The 25,785-nt window shown below is 37.1% G+C and overlaps 1 protein-coding gene and 1 pseudogene across 6 annotated transcripts in view; both read right to left on the reverse strand.

The window, feature by feature from the left end:
• Nucleotides 1-362: 362 nt before the first annotated feature.
• SLCO6A1 (solute carrier organic anion transporter family member 6A1) overlaps nt 363-25,785 on the reverse strand; it is a 114,829-nt gene continuing 89,406 nt past the window's right edge. Inside the window, exons 8-11 of one of the 6 annotated variants that reach the window (XM_070794072.1) lie at nt 12,108-12,172; nt 9,641-9,778; nt 3,878-4,024; nt 363-2,291 (exon numbers count right to left, since the gene is read on the reverse strand). In XM_070794072.1, coding sequence (XP_070650173.1) covers nt 2,290-2,291; nt 3,878-4,024; nt 9,641-9,778; nt 12,108-12,172 — 352 coding nt within the window. In that variant the 3' untranslated portion in view covers nt 363-2,289. Of the gene's footprint in view, nt 2,292-3,877; nt 4,025-9,640; nt 9,779-12,107; nt 12,173-25,785 lie in introns of those variants that run through there. The other 5 variants (XM_070794070.1, XM_070794071.1, XM_070794069.1 and 2 more) reach the window with 5 other exon arrangements.
• LOC139184236 (elongation factor 1-alpha 1 pseudogene) lies at nt 4,527-9,591 on the reverse strand (annotated as a pseudogene).

Raw genomic sequence — 25,785 nt, forward strand, 5'->3', positions numbered from 1 at the left:
ACCTAAGAAAGAATTCTGTCATTTGCAAAAACATGAACAGACCTAGAGAATGTGATGCTTAGTGAAATAAGTCCCAAAGAGAAAGACAACTATTTTATGTTATCACTTATATGGGATTTGAAACAAACCAAACAAAATCTAAAGTCATAGAAAAAGGATCTGATTTGATCAGGGGCAATTAAGATGGTCAAAGACGCAAACCTCCAGTCGTAAGATACAGAAGTACTGGAGATGTACACCACGTGATGACTACAGTTAGCACTGTGTCACTGAGAGTTAAGAGGGAAGATCCTAAGAGTTCTCATCATGAGGAAAAAACATTGGCTCTTTCTTTGTTTTTCTTCCTTCCTTCCTCTTTCTTTCTTATCTATATTAGACGACGAATGTGACCACGGTAAACTTACTGTGGTAATCACTATACCATACGTGTAACTCAAGGCATTGCGCTGTACACCTTAACCTTACACAGTGTGCGTTGTGCCCGGCTGTGTCTGACTCTTTGTGATCCCCTGGACTACTGCCTGCCAGCCTCCTCTGGTCGTGGAATTTTCCAGGCAAGAATACTGGAGTGGGTTGCCATTTCCTACTGCAGGCCAGCTCTTGTGTTTCCTGCATTGGCAGGCAATTTCTTTACCACTGTGCCACCTGGAGCCCAACCTTATACAGTACTGTGTGTCAATTATATCTTAAAGCTGGGGGGAAAGGGGGAATAAACTCTTAGTGCTGAAAAGGAAAATGTTCTGTTAATAAACCAGACCTTGATGCTTTTCTAGACTATATATGTAAGGTTAAATGCTAAATGTTAAATCAAGAAAGCATCAATCTAGTTTACATAAGAATCCAGAGAAGAAAAAGATTGAAGAGACAGGATAGTCATAGGTATTAAGACTTTGGTGAAAATGCAACTTAAAGAGCACAAATAAACTCATCAATTCTAAAACATAAGCACTCTGCTGTAACACCAGGTATTGTTGTTTAGTCACTAAGTTGTGTCCAACTCTTTTGATCCCATGGACTGTAGCCTGCCAGGCTCCTCTGTCCATGGGATTTCCCAGGCACGAATACTGGAGTGGCTTGCCATTCCCTTCTGCAGGGACAGAACCCTTGTCTCTTGCATCTCCTGTATTGGCAGGTGGTTCCTTTACCAATGAGTCACTAGGGAAGCCCAGTATTAAGTAGGCTTTGCTTAAAAATGTCCCTTCAGGCAAAATCAAGCACCCAAAATAATTAGGCTGATGGAGAAAATACTGTAGAGGTAAACCATTCAAAAACCTATGCAACTTTGTAACCACAGTCCTAACAAAAATAATCACAATCTTAATGAATTTTAGCTTAGCTAAATCTCTCTAGCATTTTCACCCAGCATCACAGTCAATCGGTACTTTAAGTTTTAAGGCTGGGGCTCACCTCCCTCCTTTGAGAAGTAGTTCCTTGAGGGCACCAACTGTCAATAGAAAGCTGTTTCATCAAAAATTTAAATTTAAAATCTGATATTTAAAAATGTCTTTGCAGCTTCTTCATCTGCAGTTGCAGCTTCACTGGATACATTAACACTCTAGAATGTGTACTGATCCTTGATAGCACTAAAATACTCAAAACTGATTACAAAGAAAAGTATTTCAATAGGATTTTTAGCTGGCCTTTTTCCTTAAGACTAAGGTTTTCTCATTAACATTGAGAAGCTTCCACTGATTGTTTTAAAAGCTGCTAAACTGGTGATAACCAGTGACTTTGGGGTTATATTTTCTCTATCAATCCTCTGTGAACTAGTTTGCAGCATAGAAACACATGTTCTATTGTAGCAGAATATTATATGCAAATCGAAGTCCTAACACTACTCTCCAAATTGTTATAATCTTTACTTTTACTCTACTTAAGCAAAAAATACATATATAGATATTTACACATAAACACAGAAACATACTACAGGTTCCTTCAAAATGGATCAGAATATTATTATCTTATTTCCTCATTGCATAAATTTTCAAATAATATTTTTGGACAATATTAAGAAAGAATATAAATACCTTACAAGTATTAACCTGTAATTCTAGGAAAACCTATACTGTACATTGGTGTTTAAAATCCTACATACATTAAAAACATAAGAGAAACACTTTATAGGAAAGTACTTTATTATGAAAATACAAATCACCACAGATTACATTTCTACTACTTTTGCAATCACATGTGATTTTCCTTTTCTGAATGTAGCACAGCAACAGATCTTGTAGAATCTTTAAAGGAAAAACTTCTGTTTTCACATTCTAATCCTCAGATATTCTACTATCCTGTTGGTTCAAACAGAGAACAGTCAAGTTTCACATAAAGGCAAGTTTATAGATTTTCATAAATGCATGTTACAGCTAGGTAGAAAAACGTATAGGAAGATATGAACACTCCCTGCTTCACATTTCCTTCTGCCAGCCAAGACCATGAATAGGGCCATGTCTGCCTTTACACACAGGGTCACTGACTAATATGAATAACAAAAGAGAAATTTTGTCAGTTGTTCATTCTCCCAAGAGAACAAAAGCAACATTGTAGAGAAGTTTTTGTTTCATAACAATTTTATTTTTTAATAGTTGGAAAATTGCTTTATAATTTGGATAGGTATTAAATCATGTATGAAATAATTATATCAACATTTTTCTATTGAAACACATTTAAGCTTAAGAAAAACTCCACAAATGGTTGGCACGTTTTTTTGCATTCAGATTTGAACATTTCTTTAAGTGAAATGATTATGATTAATCATAAAATTAAATATAAAAACACAAAAATGGATATCAACTGAGGTATCAGTAGTCTTTACCAATAAAATTCAAGCCAAGAAATTAAGTAAAACAGAGAAGTATATGATCATATTGAATTTCATGTCTACTAATAGTAAAGAAGCGTGAAAATATGTATTGTAAACTGGCCAACTGACTGTTTGGATAAATTTTCTGAGAAAACCTTTCCATTACCAAATAAAGGAAAAATGCTAATTTTTAAATAGTTTGACATGTCTCCTTTTGGAGAGCAAATATGACTTTCATGTAAATATTTATTGTATGAACTGGATTGGCACATCTAGTCTTATTTTGAAAATTATTTATAAATATGCACAGCCCAAAGGAAAAGTAGCAAGAATAAACTACATGAAACCTAAATAATTCTGCACAAAAAAGGGAACGTGTTAGTTCTTCAGTTGTGTCTGACTCTTGCGACCTCATGGAGTGCAGCCCTCCAGGCTCCTTTGTCCATGGAAGTCTCTAGGCAAGATTACTGGAGGGGGTTGCCATTTCCTTCTCAACGGGATGTTCCCAACCCAGGGGTTGAACTGGGGTCTTATTTCTGGGAAAGGCTGAGGGCAGGAGGAGAAGGGGACAACAGAGGACAAGATGGTTGGATGACATCACCGACTCAATGGACGTGAGTTTGAGCAAGCTCCAGGAGATGGTGAAGGACAGGGAAGCCTGGCGTGCTGCAGTCCACAGGGTCGCAGAGTCAGACATGATTTAGAGACTGAACAACTCCCTCACTGCAGGCAGATTCCTTACCATTTGAGCCACCAGGGAAGCCCAATCCTACATAACCAAAGACCAATAATGAATATATAAGACATCACTGCAGTTACAATTAACTTTTGTGTATTTTCTACTTTCACGTCATCTTTTTCTTTCAGAGTATGACCTTTCTATTGTAAGTATTAAATATGTGTGATATCTTTTAAAAATGCAAAACATAGACTATATTATTATTTTATACTCAAAATAATAAAACTTATAAGATCACATGAACTTATTAAACATGTAGTTATATTAAATTATTTTAAATTTTATTAATATCCAATAATATCCCATTGATAGATTGACAATTGTGTAATTCTTACATAATGTTGATTCTTCTCTTTCATTTTTTTTAACTCTTGGATTCTTCACAACTGTAGCCAAGACATCACTATTTTCCTGTGGTAGATTTCTATATAGGCTCAACGCAACAGCATTAAAGAAAATAGTAGCTACTTTGCAAGTAAAACCTGAATTTGAAAAAAAAAAATACAGTCATCAGATGCATCAATTTATGTAGAGCAAAATGTTTATGGAAAGAAAGATATTTACCAAAGAAAAGGTGAACATATTTCATCTCTAAAGTTACCAATTTTCCAATTGTAGAATGTAAGTAATGTCATAAACTTATATCAAGTTACTTAAAGGAAAATGTGTTTAAATGTTTGTAAAACTTTTTAGATTTCTTAAATGTATGACCCAAGAAAAATGCAAAGTATATTACTATTTCACAGAATGTATTAACTCTAAAACATAAAAATACATTTCTACTTTCAAAACTAATTATCAGTGGAAACTGGAAACTTTTAAAGTCACTTCATGCAACTTTACTCTTTTTTGAAATATATATAATTTTCTAAATGCCAACAGAAACATTTTAGAATAACTAATTGACTATGTTTAAGTTTTTAAATTCATTTTCATTTTTCAAGTTTCAGAAAAGTATAGGCATTATATCAAAGTACTTGAAATTTGGATGCAAATAACCCTGTTAAAGTAAAAAGTATTTTATAGCAACAATATCAATTATAGTGGTTTCAAAGATAAAATAGGAAACATTAATGAGTCTATATCATTTGTAATGATACATTTCAAACATTTATTTATGATATACAGCCAAACAGGGCAAACAGCCCAAATATCCATTAATAAGAGCATGAATAAACTATAGCATATTCAAAAATGAAATGGTATTCAGAAATTTTTAAAAAGCACAAACTCCTGCATAGAGTAACATGGATGAATCTCCCCAAAGTGTAACATTAAGCAAGACAGGTGAAATCTGCCCCGCCCCCAGCATATATTCTATTCCATTTGCATAATTTCTAGAACTGGCTAAACCAAGGTTTTGTAATAGAAATATGAAAATGGCTTATCTGTGCAGAAGGAAAACTGACTCGAAAAGGGCGTGGGATGAATTTCTACAGTTGTTTTGGATGCGGCTTGCACAGGTGCACCCAATTATCAAAAGCCTGACATGGAACACCCACGACATCACCATATGAACTCCTGTGTTAATTGCAGTGAACTCAATCTTATTTTTTTAAAAAACAGTACCACTTGATACATTTTTCACAAACTAAATAGCGTGACCAGCATTTGGATGAAGAAAATTAAACATTGCCAACACACCAGAAACCCTTCTCATATTTCCTCAAAGTCACTGATGACCAAAGTTTAATCTTATTTGCTTTGGAAGAATATTTATAGCAGGTTAAAATTCTGTAAGTGGAGTCATACAATACATATTCATTTGCGTCTAGTTTCTTTCCTGCAACATTATGTGATTCATATTTTATGAAGTTGTGTGCTTTTAAATTTCACTGTTTCATAATATTCCATTGTTGATGTTATCACAATTTATCCATTCCATTGTTTTATGAATATGTATATATATTTAGCTTCCAGCCTCTAAGCCTCACATTTTAGATTAACTCAGTTCAGTTCAGTTCAGTCGCTCAGTCGTGTCCGACTCTTTGCAACCCCATGAATCGCAGCATGCCAGGCCTCCCTGGCCATCACCAACTCCCGGAGTTCACTGAGACTCACGTCCATCGAGTCAGTGATGCCATCCAGCCATCTCATCCTCTGTCTTCCCCTTCTCCTCCTGCCCCCAATCCCTCCCAGCATCAGGGTCTTTTCCAATGAGTCAACTCTTTGCATGAGGTGGCCAAAGTACTAGAGTTTCAGCTTTAGCATCATTCCTTCCAAAGAAATCCCTGGCACTCTCAGCCACCGCCCCTGACCTCAGACGTGGAGTAGCTCCTCTCTGCGACTTAGATTAACTACTTAATAATATTATAAATGTGAATGCACAGCCTCATAACTGGGAATCTAAATGACATAGATTTACTTATTATTTGTGTAACCATACAAAATTTTATATGCAGCAGGAGCTTTTATACTGTAAAATCTGACTTCACAAACTAGCTTACATATAAAACATAGTTACTCTTTACTCATCTGTCCTAACCTAGAAAGTGTTGCACCGATGCTTTTTAAGATGTTCTTAAAACAGATGAGTTCTCAACACAAGCTTAACAAATCTGAAGCACCACCCTAGAAATACAAACCCATGAATATAAAAATTGTTTTACCAGAAACAGGTTATGAGCACCTCTTACCAAAGTAGTACTACAGGGAGTTACAATGTTGACCCAAAGAAGACACTGGTTTCTCATTAAGCTTTTTATTAATGGGTCTCAAATTCTATGACAGATTTTTGGTCAAGTTGTTTTCATTAAAAAGTACTGATTTTAAGAACTAATAACTTAAACTGCCACACACAAAACATATGGTCCACAGAACATTCTCCTTTCCTTCTGAAGGTTTTACGATGCATTGTTATCATTAACCAGTCTTTTGCTATTAAACATAAATGGCCAATTGAGACAAACAGTTCTGAGACCGTTCTTCCACCACTATTAAGACTTGGGGTGGCAGGTATTGGGGATAATATTCATTTAGCCTTCTGAGCTTTCTGGGCAGACTTGGTGACCTCGCCAGCTCCAGCTGCCTTCTTGCCCACTGCTTTGATGACACCCACAGCGACCGTCTGTCTCATGTCACGCACAGCAAAATGGCCCAGGGGAGGAGAGTCAGAGAAGCTCTCGACACACATGGGCTTGCCGGGAACCATATCAACGACGGCAGCATCGCCGGATTTCAAGGATTTAGGGCCATCTTCCAGCTTTTTCCAGAACAACAATCAATCTTCCCCTTCAGCTCAGCAAACTTGCAAGCAATGTGAGCTCTGTGACAGTCCAGCACAGGTGCATATCTTGCACTGATCTGGCCTGGATGGTTCAAAATAATCAGCTGGGCTGTGAAGCCAGAGGCTTCCATTGGTGGGTCATTTTTGCTGTCACCAGCCATGTTGCCATGACGAACATCTTTGACAGACACGTTCTTGGCATGGAAGCCCACATTGTCCCCAGGAATGGCTTCACTCAGTGCTTCATGGTGCATTTCTGCAGACTTCACTTCAGTCATTACACTGACTGGAGCAAAGGTGACCCCCATGCCAGGTTTGAGAACATCAGTCTCCACACGACCCACAGGGACAGTACAAATACCACCAACTTCATAGACATCCTGGAGGGGCAAACGCAAGTGTCTGTCTGTTGGGTGAGTTGGTGGCAGGATGCACTCCAGAGCTTCAAGCAGGGTGGTTCCACGGGCATTGCCATCCTTACAGGTGACTTTCCATCCCTTGAACCATGATTGCTGTTAGCACTTGGCTCTGGCATGTTGTCACCATTCCAGCCAGAAACTGGCACAAAAGCTACTGTGTCGGGGCTGTAGCTAATTTTCTTAATGTAGGCGCTGACTCCCTTAACAATTTCCTCGTATCTCTTCTGGCTGTAGGGTGGCTCCACGGAACCCATTTTAACTCCAACAATTAGTTGTTTCACACCCAGAGTGCAGGCCAGAAGGGCATGCTCATGCCCACTCTTGGAGATGCCAGCCTCAAATTCACCAGCACCAGCAGCAACAGTCAGGACAGCACAGTCAGCCTGGGAGGTGCCTGTAATCACGTTTTTGATGAAGTCTCTGTGTCCAGGGGCATCAATGATGGTAACACAGAACTTGCTGGTCCCAGATTTCCACAGGGAGATAGCAGTGGTGATACCATGCATGTTCAGCTTTCAGTTTGTCCAAGACCCAGGCGTACTTGAAGGAGCCCTTCCGCCTCGGCAGCCTCCTTCTCGAACTTTTCCACTGTTCTCTTGTCAATCCCGCCACATTTGTAGACCAGATGGCCAGTCGTGGTAGACCTCCCTGAATCTACGTGCCCAATGAAGACACAACAATGTCGATGTGGGTCTTTTCCTTTTCCATTTTTGGTTAGGTTTAATGGTGGTTTTCAAGACACTTGTGTCCTGGAGGCAAACCCGTTGTGCAAGTGTTTTATGACTCTTTGATTATCCACTTTTCTAAAGAGTTCTTTCCAACATTTTGTTCATTTTTCTATTACGTTATATATCCTCTATTTATTGGTGTTCTGTGGGGTTTTTTAAAAAAGTATCCTGGACATTAGTTCTTTTTCACCTTTTTACTTTTTCCACTGTCTTCTAACATTGTGGTTATCTTTTCTGTCTCTCAGCTGTTTCTTTGGATGATCAAATTTTATTAATTTTATAGCTTGTGCTTTTTGTATCCTTCTTTATGCAGTCTTTTCCTACTTCAAGGTTGTGAATATATTCTACTGTTAATCTCTCACATTTGCTTCAGTGCATCTAGAAATGATTTTTGTGTATAACGTAAGGGAGGGATCAAGATACATTTTTCCAGATATGGAGATATAAAGTAATCTATTACCCTTTAGTTAAAAGACCACCTTTTTACCCGCCTAGTGTCTCCTTTGTCATTATCAGATGAGTGTGCAAGTGTGGGTTTACTTCTGGGTTCTCTACTCTGTTCTATTGGTTAATGTGCTGACACTCGCACTAATACCCTTTTGTATTGATTATTACAAGTTGATAGTAGGTTTTGCTATCTGGTGGCATATACCTTTCAATTTTGTTTCTTCTTTAAGATTCTCTGGATAGATCTTAGCGATTTGGCTTCCCATATGAATTTCAATTCCCTTGTCAATTAAAAAATTTCCTTCTGGGATTCTGTGACCACACCAAGGCTATAAATTAGTTTAGGAGAGGTGGTATTTTTAAATCTTCTTATCTGTAATCGTGATACATTTTTTTCATTTATTTAGGTTATGATTTCCCTCAAATAAATTTTATATTTATCCGTGTAAAGGTTTTATACAACTTGCAACAAATTTTTTCTTGGTACTTGATTTTTAAACGTTACTGTATTTTTTAGATTATTTCTGTATTTGGTTGTGCACATGATTTCTGTGTATTGATTGTATACTAAGCAACTTTACTAAATTCATGTATTAATTCTAATATGCTGTGTTTCTTAATTTGAGTGCTAATGATACATATGCTAACTTTATAAAAATGTGTTCAGCTATACATTTATAATATGTGCTCTTTCTTTATATTTTCTATAAAAATTTTACCAAAAAACTCAAACTTGATGAAGTTGGTTGATGAATTTCCTTGCTACCAAAGAGAACCGACAGATTGATAAAATACATTTTTCCTAACTTTTTTGAGTGATAAAACTTTTGAGGATTTGATGAATGCCACAGTCTTCCTCTATAGCAGATTCACGACTGTACAAACAGAATTTTAGGATTTCAAAATTACACAAAGTTTAACGTGGGCTCCCAGCATTCCTGGATCCCTCTTGAATAAGTTTTGCCCTAGAACAGTGGTGTGCACAGAACTTTCTGTGACGATGGCAGTGTTCTACATCTGCACTCTCCTACAGGGGCACTGGATGTTTAATTGCATTAGATTAACAGAAAACAACTTTATATGTGATGCAGCATTTCAAATACTTACATAAATTCCATAGTAATTTAGTTTCTAAAATATTTTGTATATAATAAGGTTTCTTTAATAATTAAAGTATCCACTTGTTCTTAGTTTATTATGACTATGCCTTACTCCAAACAGCCATAAGTTTTAAAAAACAATTTTACTTCTTGACATTCTTCAATAGATATCACTTACATACTGCTACCAATAGGTAGGCCATTTTTGTCTTGTAATAGATCCAACAATTTCCAGTGCTTCCACAGCGCTCAGTATCCCGAAAGATGCAAGAAGTTTCTCTTATTATTTTAAAAATTACTGGTCCAGGTAGAGTCCCTATCAAAAATGCAATGATGATAAATTCTCCATGAAAACACTGTAGGCTGGAATCAGAATGATTTTTATCCCAAACTTAAACTTATATACTTAGCCATCATCACTCTAAACATACCATTTTAAATTATCTAAGAATTTATTTTTTAATAAGATTGTTAAAAAATGGAAACACAATTGTGTGTTTTTGAAAATCCTTATTCTTGTAGATATTAAAAAAAAAAAAAACTAGCAGATTCTCATCTTCTTAGAATGGTATGCATGCTCTTCTTTAGTTCAGTGGTCCTCAACCTTTTTGGCATCAGGGACCAGTTTCAGGGAAGACAGTCCTCCCACAGATGGCGGCAGGGGATGGGCCTATGACTCAAGTATGTGACATTTACTGCGCCACCACTGATCTCACAGGAGGCAGAGCTCAGGTGGTCATGTGAGCAATGGGCTATGACTGCACATACAAAAGAAACTTCACTTGCTCACATGCTGCTCATCTCCTGCTGTGTGGCCCGGTTCCTAACAGGCCACCAAACAGTACTGGTTCATGCCCTAAGGGTTAAGGACCCCTGATCTAGTTGACATCTCAACATTTTTATTAATTTCTGAATTAAAAGTTTAAGAGGAAGTATTTAAAACAGAGATTCTAAATACTGATTTTGTGAATCCAATGTATCTCCCAAAAGATTTAAAATTCTGAAATTTTCAATGACTGAAAAATTAGTTTTAAAATGCAGTGTGTTATCTGTTATGTGTCAAGATATCGAGAGAAACAACTGAAAAAGTAAATTCTTAGGTATGTTCATAGCAGCCCTAGCTTCAGAAGACCCCAAATCTAGAGGAATACTTGTGTGCTGCCTGAGGGAAATCTCTGTATACTCACAGAGAAAACATCTTCCCAGCAACAGTATCACTTTCAGATAAAAGTGAATGAAATTTTTAAAAAAATGAATAAGTAAGTAAATAAATACCACTCTAAAGACATTAGAGATAGGTTCTCAGAACTAATATATCTGGGTTCTCAGAACTAACATATCTAATGACTAACCTTCTTGCTTAAGAACTTGTGAGTTCTCATGTGTCATGACTTTGATGCCTATCAAAGAAAGCTACCCATCACCAGATTTCCCAATCCCAGGGAGTGCCGGTACTCTGTCTACAATTGCTCAAAGTGAAATGAGGCCTATTAACTCAATTTTTTTTTTCTATTTCCCTCCATGTTTTTTCCAATCCATGATAAATCTTTGTAACACTAACTCCAAGTATATCTTGGATAAGTTAATTTCTCTTTTTCATTACAACCCCCAGAATCCAATTTAATATAACTCAGACTAAGACTTCAGCAAACACATTTATCTTTTATAAATACTTCTCTCCAGCAGCAAAATTATCTTTTAAATGTAAATCAGGTAACATCTATCATCTGCTTAAATTTTCTGAGACCTAGAGACAGTCATATCTAAAAGATCATCTCCTTGTCCCACCCTCTATCATTCAAAAATGTACCAGCCTCACTGGCTTTATTTCTGAGGTAGGAAACTGTGCCCTTGCTCTTTCTTATGCTCCCTCTACCATTCAGAATCTATCTTTATCCATTGAATTATTGTCCACCATTAAAATATGATCTAATTTTTCTCAATCAAAATAGCTATTTTGAAACCTGAATACTGAGCTAAGAATTTCTCAGATTAGAGCCACATTTAAATTTTTCTACATTCTTGATCCTAATTACTGTCTGTCTTTGTCTTCAACCCAGTCTAATCTTGTTTCCTTACCCCACCAATATTTTAAATCAACTTCTTGAATCAGAGCTCCTAATATAGTCTTCATGTGGACTTGAAAGCTAGTTTTTGCACTTTAAAAAAGCCTGAAGTACAGAGTGCATCACCATCACAAAAATAAATTTGTTCTTTGTATGTAAATATTTTAAAACATCAGATACAGTATCTTTGGTAATGAAAAAAGTTTAAAGCACTAATCTAGGTTAATGATTTCTCAAACACGCAAGAATGTAAAATATAGTTTCTGTGGTTATATGTGCTTTGTTTCAGCTTACCAAACCATTTGTATAAGCTTGAAGAATATATTTCTGATCAAAAAGATTTTCTTCTATTTGAGTAAAAAATTAATACACATTTTATATGACAAGATGGATTTACATTAAGTATTATTATACTGTCTCCTAAATTCTATAAAGCATCTCCCCCATTCACTTGTTTTGTCAGTTTATCCTTATTATCATTATTATTTGTTTGAAATTCTATATATACATGTTGACACATATAAATCAAAAGAGAAACAATTCAATTCAATTCAATAATAGATTGCCAAAAATCCATACCACATATTCTCAAAATCACAAAGGTCATACCCATGGCCAGAGGACGCTGTTTGTCAGACACAATCCTGCAAGCAAATAGCAATGATATCATCAAAACAGCATTATAATTAGCTGTAGAGAATGCTTACTAGGTTCAGGGGTAATTTTTTTTTCCCCTGTACATCCATTAGACTAAGAATCTTTAGCCAGTTGACAGAATTCAGTCTGGTTGAATTAATTACAGCTCTTCCCATTTCCCCATATTTTGCCAACCAACTTTAAAACTTCTTACACTTCTCAAGGAGGAAGCATTTATGGCCCAAACTCTCTGCTCCAGTCTTTGCTGGAAAAAGTGTAGCACTACCTTTCCTACTCCTCATTTTTCATTCTGCGGGGCAGATGTCTCAGATGTCTTCCTTTTGGACCCATGAGATTCGTCCTCTACCTTTCTCTCCCTTGCTCTCTGCCTTGGGAATCTGACTTGAATGGACTTCATCAGCAGGTTCTCTTGCCTCTGGCTACTGATTGGGTTCTGCCAACGCTGTGCTCCAGAGTGAGAAAGGAAAGTGACGTCAAGGTCTTCAGCCCCAGGTTTCCTCCCTGAAGAGTTTCCCACGTTGACTGGGTCTCTAGGCAAAGCAGTCCCTGCTGCAGGTCTCTCCTCTTCCCACCCTTGTTCCTCTTGGGTGTGGGGTGGTAAGAGACCTGAAGCTGTATACTTTGGGATACCTTATACCCTGCCCACATTTTAAATAGCCACTTTATTCAACCTTACTTGTTCTAACTGGAGAGTGCCATCTCTTTTCTGTTGGAAATCTAAATTTTACCCTCACTATTCAAAAGTTGAAATAAGTTAAAAAATAACTTTCTAAAAATATATATAAAGAATGAAGATCTCTGTACTTTGTATGGGTCAAACTAAGCATTTGTTTTAAAAAGAAATCATAATGCATAATGTCACATATTAGTAGTTAGGAAAATAAACTAAACCAAAATAAAAGTAATCAATCTTTGAACATTTTCAAAAGTAAAAAAATCAAAGCTACATTTAAATGGATATTTAAACAAATCCTATGCATATCCTTTATTTCCTTGTTCTGGAACTTGAATAATAAACAAATATGACCAAGATTGTCACCTAGAAATGACTCAGTGTATTAAAATTCAGCATTTGGACAGTATTTTATGACTCTTTTGTAAAAAATAACTCCACCTGTATCAACCTGATAAAATTACATACTCTTCTCTCAAAAGTTTACTACTGGGAATATGAAACCAAATTTACCAATTTTTAAAGAATTTAAAAATGTTTTTAAATAAAAAATAATTCAACTGTTATTATGAGTAGATTCATTAAAGACATATAAAGGAAGTAAAGTGAATTTTTTTGGTATTTTATCTAAGGGGTAAGGCTGTGATAAGATGGTTTAAGAATTTCATGGAATAAACAAAACATGTACTCTTTCAAAATGGAACAGGCAGTTTCCAATATCTCTGATAACTTCTAAATTTATATTTTCAGCCCATATTTTCTTAAGTTCTAGACTTCAGTTCCTATCTTACACAAAAGTTGCATCCCCCTCATGCCCCCTATCACAAAAAGTAGAATCATCATCCATGCAGCTTTCAAGCCCAAAATCTAGAATGAGGCACGCTTAAAAGAGTATCCTTTCCCGCTTTCATCAAATCAATAATAAAATATGGCGGTTTTTAAAAATAACTTTTTCCCCATCTCTGATTTTCTTAATCTCTAATTCCACTAACCTACTCCAAGCATGTATTTTTTTTTTTTTTTGCATGAAGAAAATGAAACAGTTTCCTTACTTATCTCCCCCAAATCATTTTTAATTCTTTCAGCCCACTCTACATAGAGTCATAGGGATTTTTTTAAGGTAAAATTTTGATTATTTCATTGCCCCCCTAGGATCCTTCAATGGCTCATCAGTCTCACTGCACGCCACCTCACAACTTTTGCCTTTGGCATCCTCTTTGCTTACATTCTATCACGCAACACTCTTACAAAGCTGTTTCTTGCACTCAGCTCAGAGTCTTGCATATATTGTTTCCACTGTGTGAAATTCTCATCCCTCACCTTGAGGACTTTGTTAAAATGTGATTTCTTTAAGGATACCCTCTCTGAATCTCCAGACTAATTAAGATTGTCCCATAATTTTCTCCTGGCATTCTTCTACATTTTCTTTGCAGTGTATTTTAATGTTATAATTAAACACTTATAAGTGAAACTACTTTTTTTTTTTTTCCCCCGGCCTTACAACCCTCCAAAGTCCATCAGAGAAGCAGGGACCTGGTCATTTCTATTCCTCTTTCAATTCACCATTTTCCCTGAAAGTGCTCATCCACCTTCTAGCTTAAATCCATGGTACCTATCACAGGTGAGAAGAATACCTAGACATGCTAAAATAATGAGGAATGGAAGGGAAAGATGAAGAACTAATTTTTCTTCATGAGCGCCTTGATGAAGAGAGAACTGAAAAATCATACTTCTCTGTTTAGACTTAAGCCTCACAGCTTCAGACGGGTCAAATTAGTTCAGAGGAAAAGGAACATTGTCTTTCTTTGTTATTGTTTTGTCGCCAAGTTATGTCCAACACTTTTGCAACCCCTTGAACTGTAGCACACCAGGCTCCCCTTTCCACAGGATTCTCCAGGCAAGAGTACTGGAGTGGGTTGCCATTTCCTTCTCCAAGGGATCTTCCCGACCTAGAGATCGAACCTGCGTCTCCTGCATTGGCAGGCACATTCTTTACTGCTGAGCCACCAGGGAAATACTACCCCTCATCAAGAACTGTAGGGTCGGTTTTAGATCCCTATTACATCTCTAAAAGCCCTGCTCTCTCTGGAATTGTAATCCCTCTAGTCCTCTGCCACCTTGTGCCTTTAATATATTATCTCAGCTTTTCCAGTGATCTTCTGAAAGAGCACTGGCCTGCTGCAAAGTATTTCATCCTACATCACTTCCATGACATGAATTATCACTTGATAATGACGTCACAATTTAGGTATTTGACTCTATTATTATATTTTAAAAAAATAAATTTTGTTGAATTTGTATAATGATTATATGCTTTGGAAAGCTATAAAAAAGCACATACTAGAGAGACATGCTTGTTTATACCCCGGCTCTCATCTACTTCCTTTATGCACTTAATTAGAATTTTACTTTTGTTGTATTAAATTCCTACATGGGTTGAGATCTATTTCTAAGCTTAATGTCATTCTATTCATAAATCAACACTATACTGCTTCAGTGTTGAGGCTTTATGGTGCATTTTAGCTTATGAGGATAAGCCTCTGTTATTCGTGCCTCTTTGTTTCAGATTCCCAAATCACTCTTGCTTATTATTTTTCCAAAAAAACTTTAAAATCAGGTTTTACACTTCAATAATTCTATTGGTATTTTCATTATCACACTAAAATTACACATTAACTTAAGGAGAATTGATATATTGGTGGTGCTAGGTCTTCCTATTCAACAATAGGAGATATAACCTTTCAAATTGTTCAAGTCAGTTTTTGTGACATTCAAGTGTATTTTGCTTTATTTTGAAATTATTATTTATCTTGAAACTCATAGGTGGTTGTAAAAATATTAATAGTACAAAACATCCTGTGTACCCTCACCCAGCATCAGTAAATGGTGAAATCTTATATAACTGTAATTATAATATTAAAACTAGGAAACTGACATTGGCTCATTGCTGTTAACAAAACAACAGACCTTAATTTATTTTCATTTTTCAGTTTATAAATGTTAAATTTTTAAACTGAATTCGTGTGTTTGTGTGTGTGTGTAGTTCAATGTATCTGTTATTTTTTTATATTCTGTTACCTTACTAAACACTTAGCTAAAATGTACTGGCTATTATTTCTAATACAGTGTAAAAAAGAACTGGTAATATTGCTCTTAGAAGTTCTATTGTGGCTGGGTAGATAAGTACTGGAGTTCATATCTCATCAAAAGTGAAGGATCTTATATTTAACATACCTTTCTTTCAATTAAATTCTCCTGAAAGACTATACCCTAGTATCAGTCTTAGAACTGATAAGATCTTTAAAAAACTTACATGGACAAGGAAATGGCAACGCACTCCAGTGTTCTTGCCTGGAGAATCCCAGGGACAGAGGAGCCTGGTGGGCTACAGTCCATGGGGTCACAAAGAGTCATACATGACTGAGCAACTGATACTACTACTTAAAAAACTTAAACCTATCGTCAAATCAGCCAAGTTTTTGCTTGGTTTACAGGGAACTGTTCCTATCTACCTTTCTTAATCAAGCTATTGTAAGATATTTTTGGAGTTATTAACATTCAGAGTCTCTATTATTTTTTGGTGCACAAAATCTCACATACGATTAAAAATAAGTACAGGTGTTTTAAGAGACAGAGTCAAGAGAAAAGTTGAAATTTAATAATCCTACAGAATATTCAGATACTAGATACCTGATAGATATTTTAAATTTAGGGGACTAATAAGTTCAAGGAAACAAATGACAAGGTAGAGAATATTATCAGAGAACTAGTCTATTAAAAAGAAATAATTCTATAACATAAAAGTACACTAATTATAGTGAACTCATGCATGAATTGAAAAGCTAATAAGATACAGAGACAGCTAGAATTAGTAACCTAGGGTACATAACTGAAAAAGCAGGTGGAAATATGATTAATACATTGGAGATCAGTGAAAAAACTTAGGCTGAAGCGCAGAGCATAAAAACAAATGAAACTGAAAGTAACAGTGAGAAGATACACGGATATAGTGAAAGGTTTACAATTTGTGTAACTGATATCCAAAAGGTAAGCAGACTAAGAACGGAACAGAAGCAGTATGTGAATAGATAATAGTTAAGTATTTTCCAAAACCAGTGAAAGATACTGTGGTAGATAGTTACCTGAGATGGCTATCATTGATTCTTTTTTCCCCTCAGACATGCACATTACTCCTGATCTCAAGAAGTGGAATCTAATCACCCTCCTTTTGAAACATGACTTTTTGGACAAACAGAATGCAGAAGAACAGCATTCTTGGACTTTCAACCTGGATCAAATGAAGCCTTGCGGTTTATACTTGTAGCTTATGCCTGTGTCTCTTAGAACACTAAAACTTGGGATGTTCCCTTTTGGAATTCTTGCACTTTGTTAGCAGACATTTAAGTTACATAGCAAAGCCACTTGGCAACAGCCCCACCTAGGCTCCTAGCAAAATTCAGCCTAAATTATCAGCCATCTGGGAAATCTAGCCCAGTCATGCTATCAGACAACTCAAATGTTATGTGTCATCTGACCACAAGCTCAAGAGAAACCTCAAGCAAGAACTATTCTGTTGAGTCCAGTCAACTCACAGAACCATGAAATATGAGGAAAAATGTTGTTAAGTGATCAAATTTGGGATGGTTTGTTGCTGCTCTGGACTGACTTCCCTTCAAAATTTATATGCTGAAATTCTACCTCCAGTACTTTAGCTGCTGCTGCTGCTGCTAAGTCACTTCAGTCGTGTCTGACTCTGTGCGACCCCATAGATGGCAGCCCACCGGGCTTCCCCATCCCTGGGATTCTCCAGGCAAGAACACTGGAGGGGGTTGCCATTTCCTTCTCCAATGCATGAAAGTGAAAAGTGAAAGTGAAGTCGCTCAGTCATGTCCGACTCGTAGCAACCCCATGGACTGCAGCCCACCAGGCTCCTCCGTCCATGGGATTTTCTAGGCAAGAGTACTGGAGTGGGGTGCCATTGCCCTTTCCGCCCGTACTTTAGAATGTCGTCAAATTAGAGACAGGGTTTTACAGAGATAATTAAGTTAAAATGAGGTCAGTTGGATAGGCCCTAATCCAATAGAACTGACATTCTTATAAGAAGAGAGAGTCTGGACACAGACATTCACAGAGTGAAGATAATATGAAGACTCAGGGAAAGACAGCATTGAAAGGCATACTTGAAAGTATGAGAAAAAATATATATATCAAGACTTCTGGGATGCAGCTAAATTTATACTTGGGTAGAAAAGGCATATATACCAATACACAGAAGACATAGGTGAATAAAATAAAAATACTAAAAATGCAGAAGCAAAATGATAGAAATTATAAAGATAAAAGAAGAATGATTTATTAGCCACATACATACACATTCAAATTTTAATTTAAAATATTCTCACAAATTCTAGGCCCAGGCATATCACAAAAAATTTCTTCTAAAGATTTAATTAAAATACATAATAATAAAACCAGATTAATAATGATGCCCAAAGCTAACAAGCACATTGATAAGAAGGAAAATTCTAAGGCAAACTTCAAAAAAAAAGGCAACCTTATTCTTGAAAATGGGGCTTCCCAGGTGGTACAGTGGTAAAGAATCTGCCTGACTGAAGGAAACATAAAAGACGTGGGTTCAATCCCTAGGTCAGGAAAATCCCCTGGAGGAGGAAATGGCAACCCACTCCAGTATTCTTGGGGCTACCCTTGTGGCTCAGCTGGTAAAGTATCCACTTGCAATGCAGGAGACCTGGGTTGATCCCTTGGTTGGGAAGATCCCCTGGAGAAGGGAAAGGCTACCCACTCCGGTATTCTGGCCTGGAGAATTCCATGGACTGTATAGTCCACGGGGTCACAAAAAGTCAGACAGGACTGAACGACTTTCACTTTCCAAGGACACTACAAAAAAACCTGCACCTGTCACAGTAATGAACTTTTATCTCCCTCTAGTGATAGCCTTTAGCAATCAATCATGTAAAGATAAAAATAGCTTCAGCTTGCCAGCAGGGAGCATAATTCTTCTGAAGCAACTTTGCAGCCTTGTGGGTTTTGCCTTTACAAACACCTGCATTTTATCTCTTTCTTGGAACACATTTCAACTCTTGCTCAAACCAATGTCTTCAGAACTGGAATTCTCAGACCACAAATAAAGCCTTTATTTCTTCGCAGTTCTACTGTGGTGAATTTTTTTCTACATTGTATACAAAATTGGAAGTAATCTACCAACTAACTATTAGAAATTAACATGAAGGCAGTCACAGGATACAAGATAAAAGCACAAGAATAAATTGTATGTCCTTCAAATCAGTAATAAACAAGTATATTATATTATACTGCTGCTGCTAAGTCGATTCAGTCATGTCCGACTCTGTGCGAGCCCATAGACGGCAGCCCACCACGCTCCACCGTCCCTGGAATTCTCCAGGCAAGAATACTGGAGTGGGTTGCCATTTCCTTCTCTAATGCATGAAAGTGAAAAGTGAAAGTGAAGTCGCTCAGTCATGTCGGACTCTTAGCGACTGCATGAAAAACAGTTAGCTAGGAATGCACCAAAGAATTGATGCTTTTGAACTGTGGTGTTGGAGAAGACTCTTGAGAGTCCCTTGGACTGCAAGGAGGTCCAACCAGTCCATTCTGAAGGAGATCAGCCCTGGGATTTCTTTGGAAGGAATGATGCTAAAGCTGAAACTCCAGTACTTTGGCCACCTCATGCGAAGAGTTGACTCATTGGAAAAGACTCTGATGCTGGGAGGGATTGGGGGCAGAAGGAGAAGGGGATGACAGAGGATGAGATGGCTGGATGGCATCACCAAATTGATGAACATGGGTTTGGGTGGACTCCGGGAGTTGGCGATGGACAGGGAGGCCTGGCGTGCTGCGGTTCATGGGGTCGCAGAGTCAGACACGACTGAGTGACTGAACTGAACTGAATGGCTAATGAATAAAAGAAAATATGTTCAATAATATTAGTCCTATGAATAAGGAAATTAAGATTACAATGAAATATCAACAGTTACACAACAGTAGACTGCTAGAAGAACTTATGCACTTATGCAAATACTTAAAAAATTTATTAAAATGCTTAACATACTATGATTCATAAATTCTGTTTATACATGGACTCAACAGAAATGTATTCATTTTTTCCAAAAGACAAGTAAAAGCATGTTCATAGAAATAGTAATCATATTAGCCTAAAGTGGGAACAACATTAACTATAGAAAGAATAAATTTTAGTATATTCACAAAATGGACTACTATGCTGCTAAGTCACTTCAGTTGTGTCTGACTCTGTGCGACCCCATAGACAGCAGCCCACTAGGCTCCTCTGTCCCTGGGATTCTCCAGGCAAGAACATTGGAGTGGGTTGCCATTTCCTTCTCCAATGCATGAAAGTGAAAAGTGAAAGTGAAGTTGCTCAGTTGTGCCCGACTCTTAGCGACCCCATGGACTGCAGCCCACCAGGCTCTTCCGTCCATGGGATTTTCCAGGCAAGAGTACTGGAGTGGGTCGCCGTTGCCTTCTCCCTATAAAACCATACTATACAATATGGTAACTATTACCCACACGTGCCTACTTAAATTTAAGTCAGTTAAAACTAAATACAATTAGAGATCAGTGCTTCATTCACACTGACCGCATTTCAAATGCACAATAGTACATGTGGCCAGAGGCTATAGTGAACATCGGATATACAGAACATTTCCATCATTTTAAAAAATCTGATTGGATAGCACTGCAATACAGCAATAAAACTGAATTTCTGCTATATGCAGCTATATGAATGACTCATAAGCATGTCATTGAGTAACAAAATGCAGACACAAATAATTATGTGCTGTATCCTCCTGTTTCTGCATAAAGTTCAAAAACAGGACAAATTAACCTATTCATTGCAGAAGTCAAGAGAGTGGTAATCTAAGGGATTAAGGATTTAGATAAGAAAGGAGGTGGAGGCAAAATTTTTGAAATAGTTGAATTGTCTGTTTCTTGAGCTGGACTCTGGTTACATAGATGTCTTCACTTTGTAAAAATCTATCAATCTATACTGGTAATTTAGCACAGTCTTCTGAAAATGTATTATGGTTCAATAAAATGTCTGTAAAAATAATATCAATATTTCCTGCACATATCCATATACAAACTGTTTATAACTGTAGGATAGTTTTTTGATGATGAAATAATGAGCTAATGTTTTCTTTCCTTGAGGATTTTTGTTTGGCTAGTTTTCAGGAGATGAATGCTACCGATGAGAAATTTGATTGAAAACATTTTTGAGTTCTCTCTTTTTTTAGATGACAAAAGGACTTTTTCTTCATTTTTAAATCCAATAATTTTACCACAGTATATCTCAATGTTGAGATATTAGATACTCCTTAAGAACTGACAGCAAGGCAAATTATAACCAACCAAGATATAACTGGATAAACTTTGATAAAATGTCTGGTGACTAGCATCAAGTACCTTAAATTTCTTATGTTATACTACTTAGATTGACATAGATTTAACCACTTACATTAGCTGGTATACTTAATTAATTAATACTAGAACTAAGACTAATACTAAGTGAACATAAGGGTGAAAAAATGAAATAATAATATCTCTTGTCTCCCCATCTATTAGGCAGCCATCAAGTTTTCCTTCTTTTGATCTTGACCCTGTTCACTTCTCCAATTTTTGTTAGTTGTATGTGTACACTGGATCTCCTTTTCCTTTCTTCTATATTTGTCTCTTCTCACTAATACATTTCTGACTCTTATTTTATATTCTCCATCCTCCCCCTTCTATGCCACATTTTTGTTCTTGTTCAGTAGCTCAGTCGTGTTCGACTCTGCGACCCCATGGACTGCAGCACGCCAGGCCTCCCTGTCCTTCACTGTCTCCTGGAGCTTGCTCAAACTCATGCCCATTGAGTCAGTGATGCCATCCAACCATCTCATCCTCTGTCGTCCCCTTCTCCTCCTGCCTTCAATCTTTCCCAGCATCAGGGTCTTTTCCAATGAGTCAGCTCTTGGCATCCTCTGCCTTTTCTAAATCCAGCTTGTATATCTGGAAGTTCTTGGTTCATGTACTATTGAAGTCTAGCTTGAAGGATTTTGAGAATTACCGTGTTCCATGTGAAATGAGCACAACTGTATCATAGTTGGAATATTCTTTGGCATTGCCTTTCTTTTGGGATTGGAATGAAAACTGACCTTTTCCAGTCCTGTGACCACTGCTCAGTTTTCCAAATTTGTTGATATATTGAGTGCAGAACTTCTACAGCATCATCTTTTAAGATTTGAAATAGCTGCAATTCCATCACCTCCACTAGCTTTGTTTGCAGTGATGCTTCCTAAGGCCCACTTGACTTCACACTCCAGGATGTCTGGCTCTGGGTGAGTGACCATACCATCATGGTTATTTGGGTCATTAAGACCTTTTTTTTTTTTTTTCACTGTTCTTCTATGTATTCATGCCACCTCTTCTTAATATCTTTTGCTTATAATAGGTCCATATTATTTCTGTCCTTTATTGTGCCCATCTTTGTATGAAATGTTCCCTTGGTATTTCCAATTTTCTTGAAGAGATCTCTAGTTTTTCCCATTCAATTGTTTTCTTATATTTCTCTGCACTGTTCACTTAAGAAGGCTTTCTTATCTCTCCTTGCTATTCTCTGGAACTCTTCATTCAGTTAACATATAGTTATGCTTATATTTTTATTGGATTCATGGTAACATTGTTCTCGAGCATTTTCACTGTCTATAGCAAAGTAATGCTTAATAATTTTAATTTATTTTACTATAATTATTTGGTATAGAGGAAGGAATTCTTCCTTTTTTATCCATTTTTACTTAACCATATTTGAATGAGATACATTTTCTTAAACTAGAGGCAGAAAGTTATGGGAATGGAACATGCAACAGGTTTCCAAGCTTCAAAACTAAAGAGATCTCTGTTTATGTAGAGGAGGGGTTTTAATATAATCCCTATGTGCAGTTACACTGTCTCCACTCCTGCACACCTGGCCTGCCTGCAAAGAACTTCTGTTGCCAGCTCTGAGCTTCTGAGATCTCTTCATATTTCTTGCTTTCCAAGGTTATGTATTCATTTATAGAAGTACATTTTGCTGGCACTTTTTGAGATCTGCTGTCTGGACCTCCCAGGCATTTGCAAAGCTTTTCTCCCATTCTTTCCAAAAATAATCTGCTCTGACTTATCTACCTAGGTCTTACTCCCAGAACTTTCATCTTAAGGTGGAACTCTCACCTTCCAAGAAACAGTAATATATGCTGGAGATATTGAGATCTGTCAATTCCGAGACTCAACATTTGCTGTATCTTTTTGTGATAACATTTGTGATATCTTTGTGAATCTACAATCTGGTTCCTTGTTCTACTTCAATTTTGGTAATATTTATATGCAATTACAACTCTTTTTTTGTCTTGTAACTGTACTAAAACAACATTATAAGTGTGCTCATGTGTGTTTGTGTGTGCATACTTATGTGTTTTATTCTTCTTATTGCTTTGTATAGTTATCAGGAGAAGTGAGAAGATTCAGAACCAGACTTCTAGAAAATTACAATCATCTTTCTCATCTCACTGCTGAGAATATTTACTCAGAAGTTTCACATGAACTTTAAATAAGGCATGATCAATACTTTAATCATTATCTTCAATCTGAGCTTTCTCTTCTTGAATTTCCTATCTCAGTTAATGGATTATCATTCATTTAGTTCCCAGACTAGATATCTGGACATCAGTTCAGTTCAGTTCAGTCGCTCAGTTGTGTCTGACTCTTTGCAACCCCAAAAATCGCAGCACGCCAGGCCTCCCTGTCCAGTGAACTCCCAACTCCCGGAGTTCACTCAAACTCACGTCCATCGAGTCGGTGATGCCATCCAGCCATCTCATCCTCTGTCGTCCCCTTCTCCTCCTGCCCCCAATCCCTCCCAGCATCAGAGTCTTTTCCAATGAGTCAACTCTTCGCATGAAGTGGCCAAAGTACTGGAGTTTCAGCTTCAGCATCATTCCTTCCAAAGAACACCCAGGGCTGATCTCCTCTAGAATGGACTGGTTGGATCTCCTTGCAGTCCAAGGGACTCTCAAGAGTCTTCTCCAACACCACAGTTTAAAAGCATCAATTCTTTGATGCTCAGCCTTCTTCACAGTCCAACTCTCACATCCATACATGACCACTGGAAAAACCATAGCCTTGACTACATGGACCTTTGTTGGCAAAGTAATGTCTCTGCTTTTCAATATGCTATCTAGGTTGGTCATAACTTTCCTTCCAAGGAGTAAGCGTCTTTTAATTTCATGGCTGCAGTCACCATCTGCAGTGATTTTGGAGCCCAAAAAATTAAAGTCTGACACTGTTTCCCCATCTATTTCCCATGAAGTGATGGGACCAGATGCCATGATCTTCGTTTTCTGAATGTTGAGCTTTAAGCCAACTTTTTCACTCTCCTCTTTCACTTTCATCAAGAGGCTTTTTAGTTCCTCCTCACTTTCTGCCGTAAGGGTGGTGTCATCTGCATATCTGAGGTTATTGATATTTCTCCCAGCAATTTTGATTTCAGCTTGTGCTTCCTCCAACCCAGCATTTCTCATGATGTACTCTGCATATAATTAAATAAACAGGGTGACAATATACAGCCTTGACGTACTCCTTTTCCTATTTGGAACCAGTCTGTTGTTCCATGTCCAGTTCTAACTGTTGCTTCTTGACCTGCATATAGGTTTCTCAAGAGGCAGGTCAGATGGTCTGGTATTCCCATCTCTTTCAGAATTTTCCACGGTTTATTGTGATCCACACAGCCAAAGGCTTTGGCATAGTCAATAAAGCACAAATAGATATTTTTCTGGAACTCTCTTGCTTTTTCCAAGATCCAGCGGATGTTGGCAATTTGATCTCTGGTTCCTCTGCCTTTTCTAAATCCAGCTTGAACATCTGGAAGTTCATGGTTCACGTATTGCTGAAGCCTGGCTTGGAGAATTTTAGCATTACTTTATTAGCAGTAATGTAGTACTACATTTCCCCACATTTTATACCAGGAACATCAAATTAATAACCTTGCCCTTTTATCCAAGCTAAATATTTCTCAATTATGATCTATTCTTTCTCTCTTTCAGTAGAGATAAATTCTAAAATGGTTTCCTAAGTTCTTTTCTTTGTTTCCAGTTTTCCACCATCAGCTCCAGCACCCAGACTATCTTCAAAGTAATCTATCTAAAACACATATTTGATAACTTTTACTTCTGAAGTCTGCTCTCTTTAATGGCTTTCTGGTGTACACAGAATAACATCATTCATGTTAACATGGCAGAGAAAGCCTTCCACGACCAGGCCCTTATCAAGCTCAAATCTCCCTGTCCAATTCACAATCATGGTACTCTTGCAACTAACTCCTTGCCAATATAGTTCACACACTTTTGCCTCTACATTCCCTACTCATTTTTCCTGTTGAGAACTGTCCCCCGTTTGCTTGCATTATGAGAGATCATTTATCTTTATGACTCAGTTCAAGTGCCACATTGTCTTAAGCATTTTCAAATCATCCTAGATAAAAATGACCATTTTTTCTCCTTTGTTCCCAGGTCACCCTGTACAAGCTTTAATCAAGGCATTCTAAGTGCTCACTGCACTCCTTTTTATGTGTTTTTCTCCTCCTATTAAACTCTAAGCAACATAAAGACAGGTCCATACAAGGTCCTTGTAGTTTCAGTACCAGATACAGGTGAATAAACAAAAAGCCCATCTCATTTTACAGATATGTTCAAGTTTTGTCACCCATCTAAGCTGCCAGTTCACCAAAGACAGAGACCATATATGCCCAATTTATATCTTTCATTGGCATATATTTATTCATGTTTTCTAGTCTATTTTTCTAGCAGACGACAAATTGCTTCTCACGACCTAAGGATTTATGCTAGCCTTTTGAAA

The sequence above is a fragment of the Bos indicus genome, chromosome 7 (genome assembly GCF_029378745.1).
Source record: "Bos indicus isolate NIAB-ARS_2022 breed Sahiwal x Tharparkar chromosome 7, NIAB-ARS_B.indTharparkar_mat_pri_1.0, whole genome shotgun sequence".
Classification (NCBI taxonomy): domain Eukaryota; kingdom Metazoa; phylum Chordata; class Mammalia; order Artiodactyla; family Bovidae; genus Bos; species Bos indicus.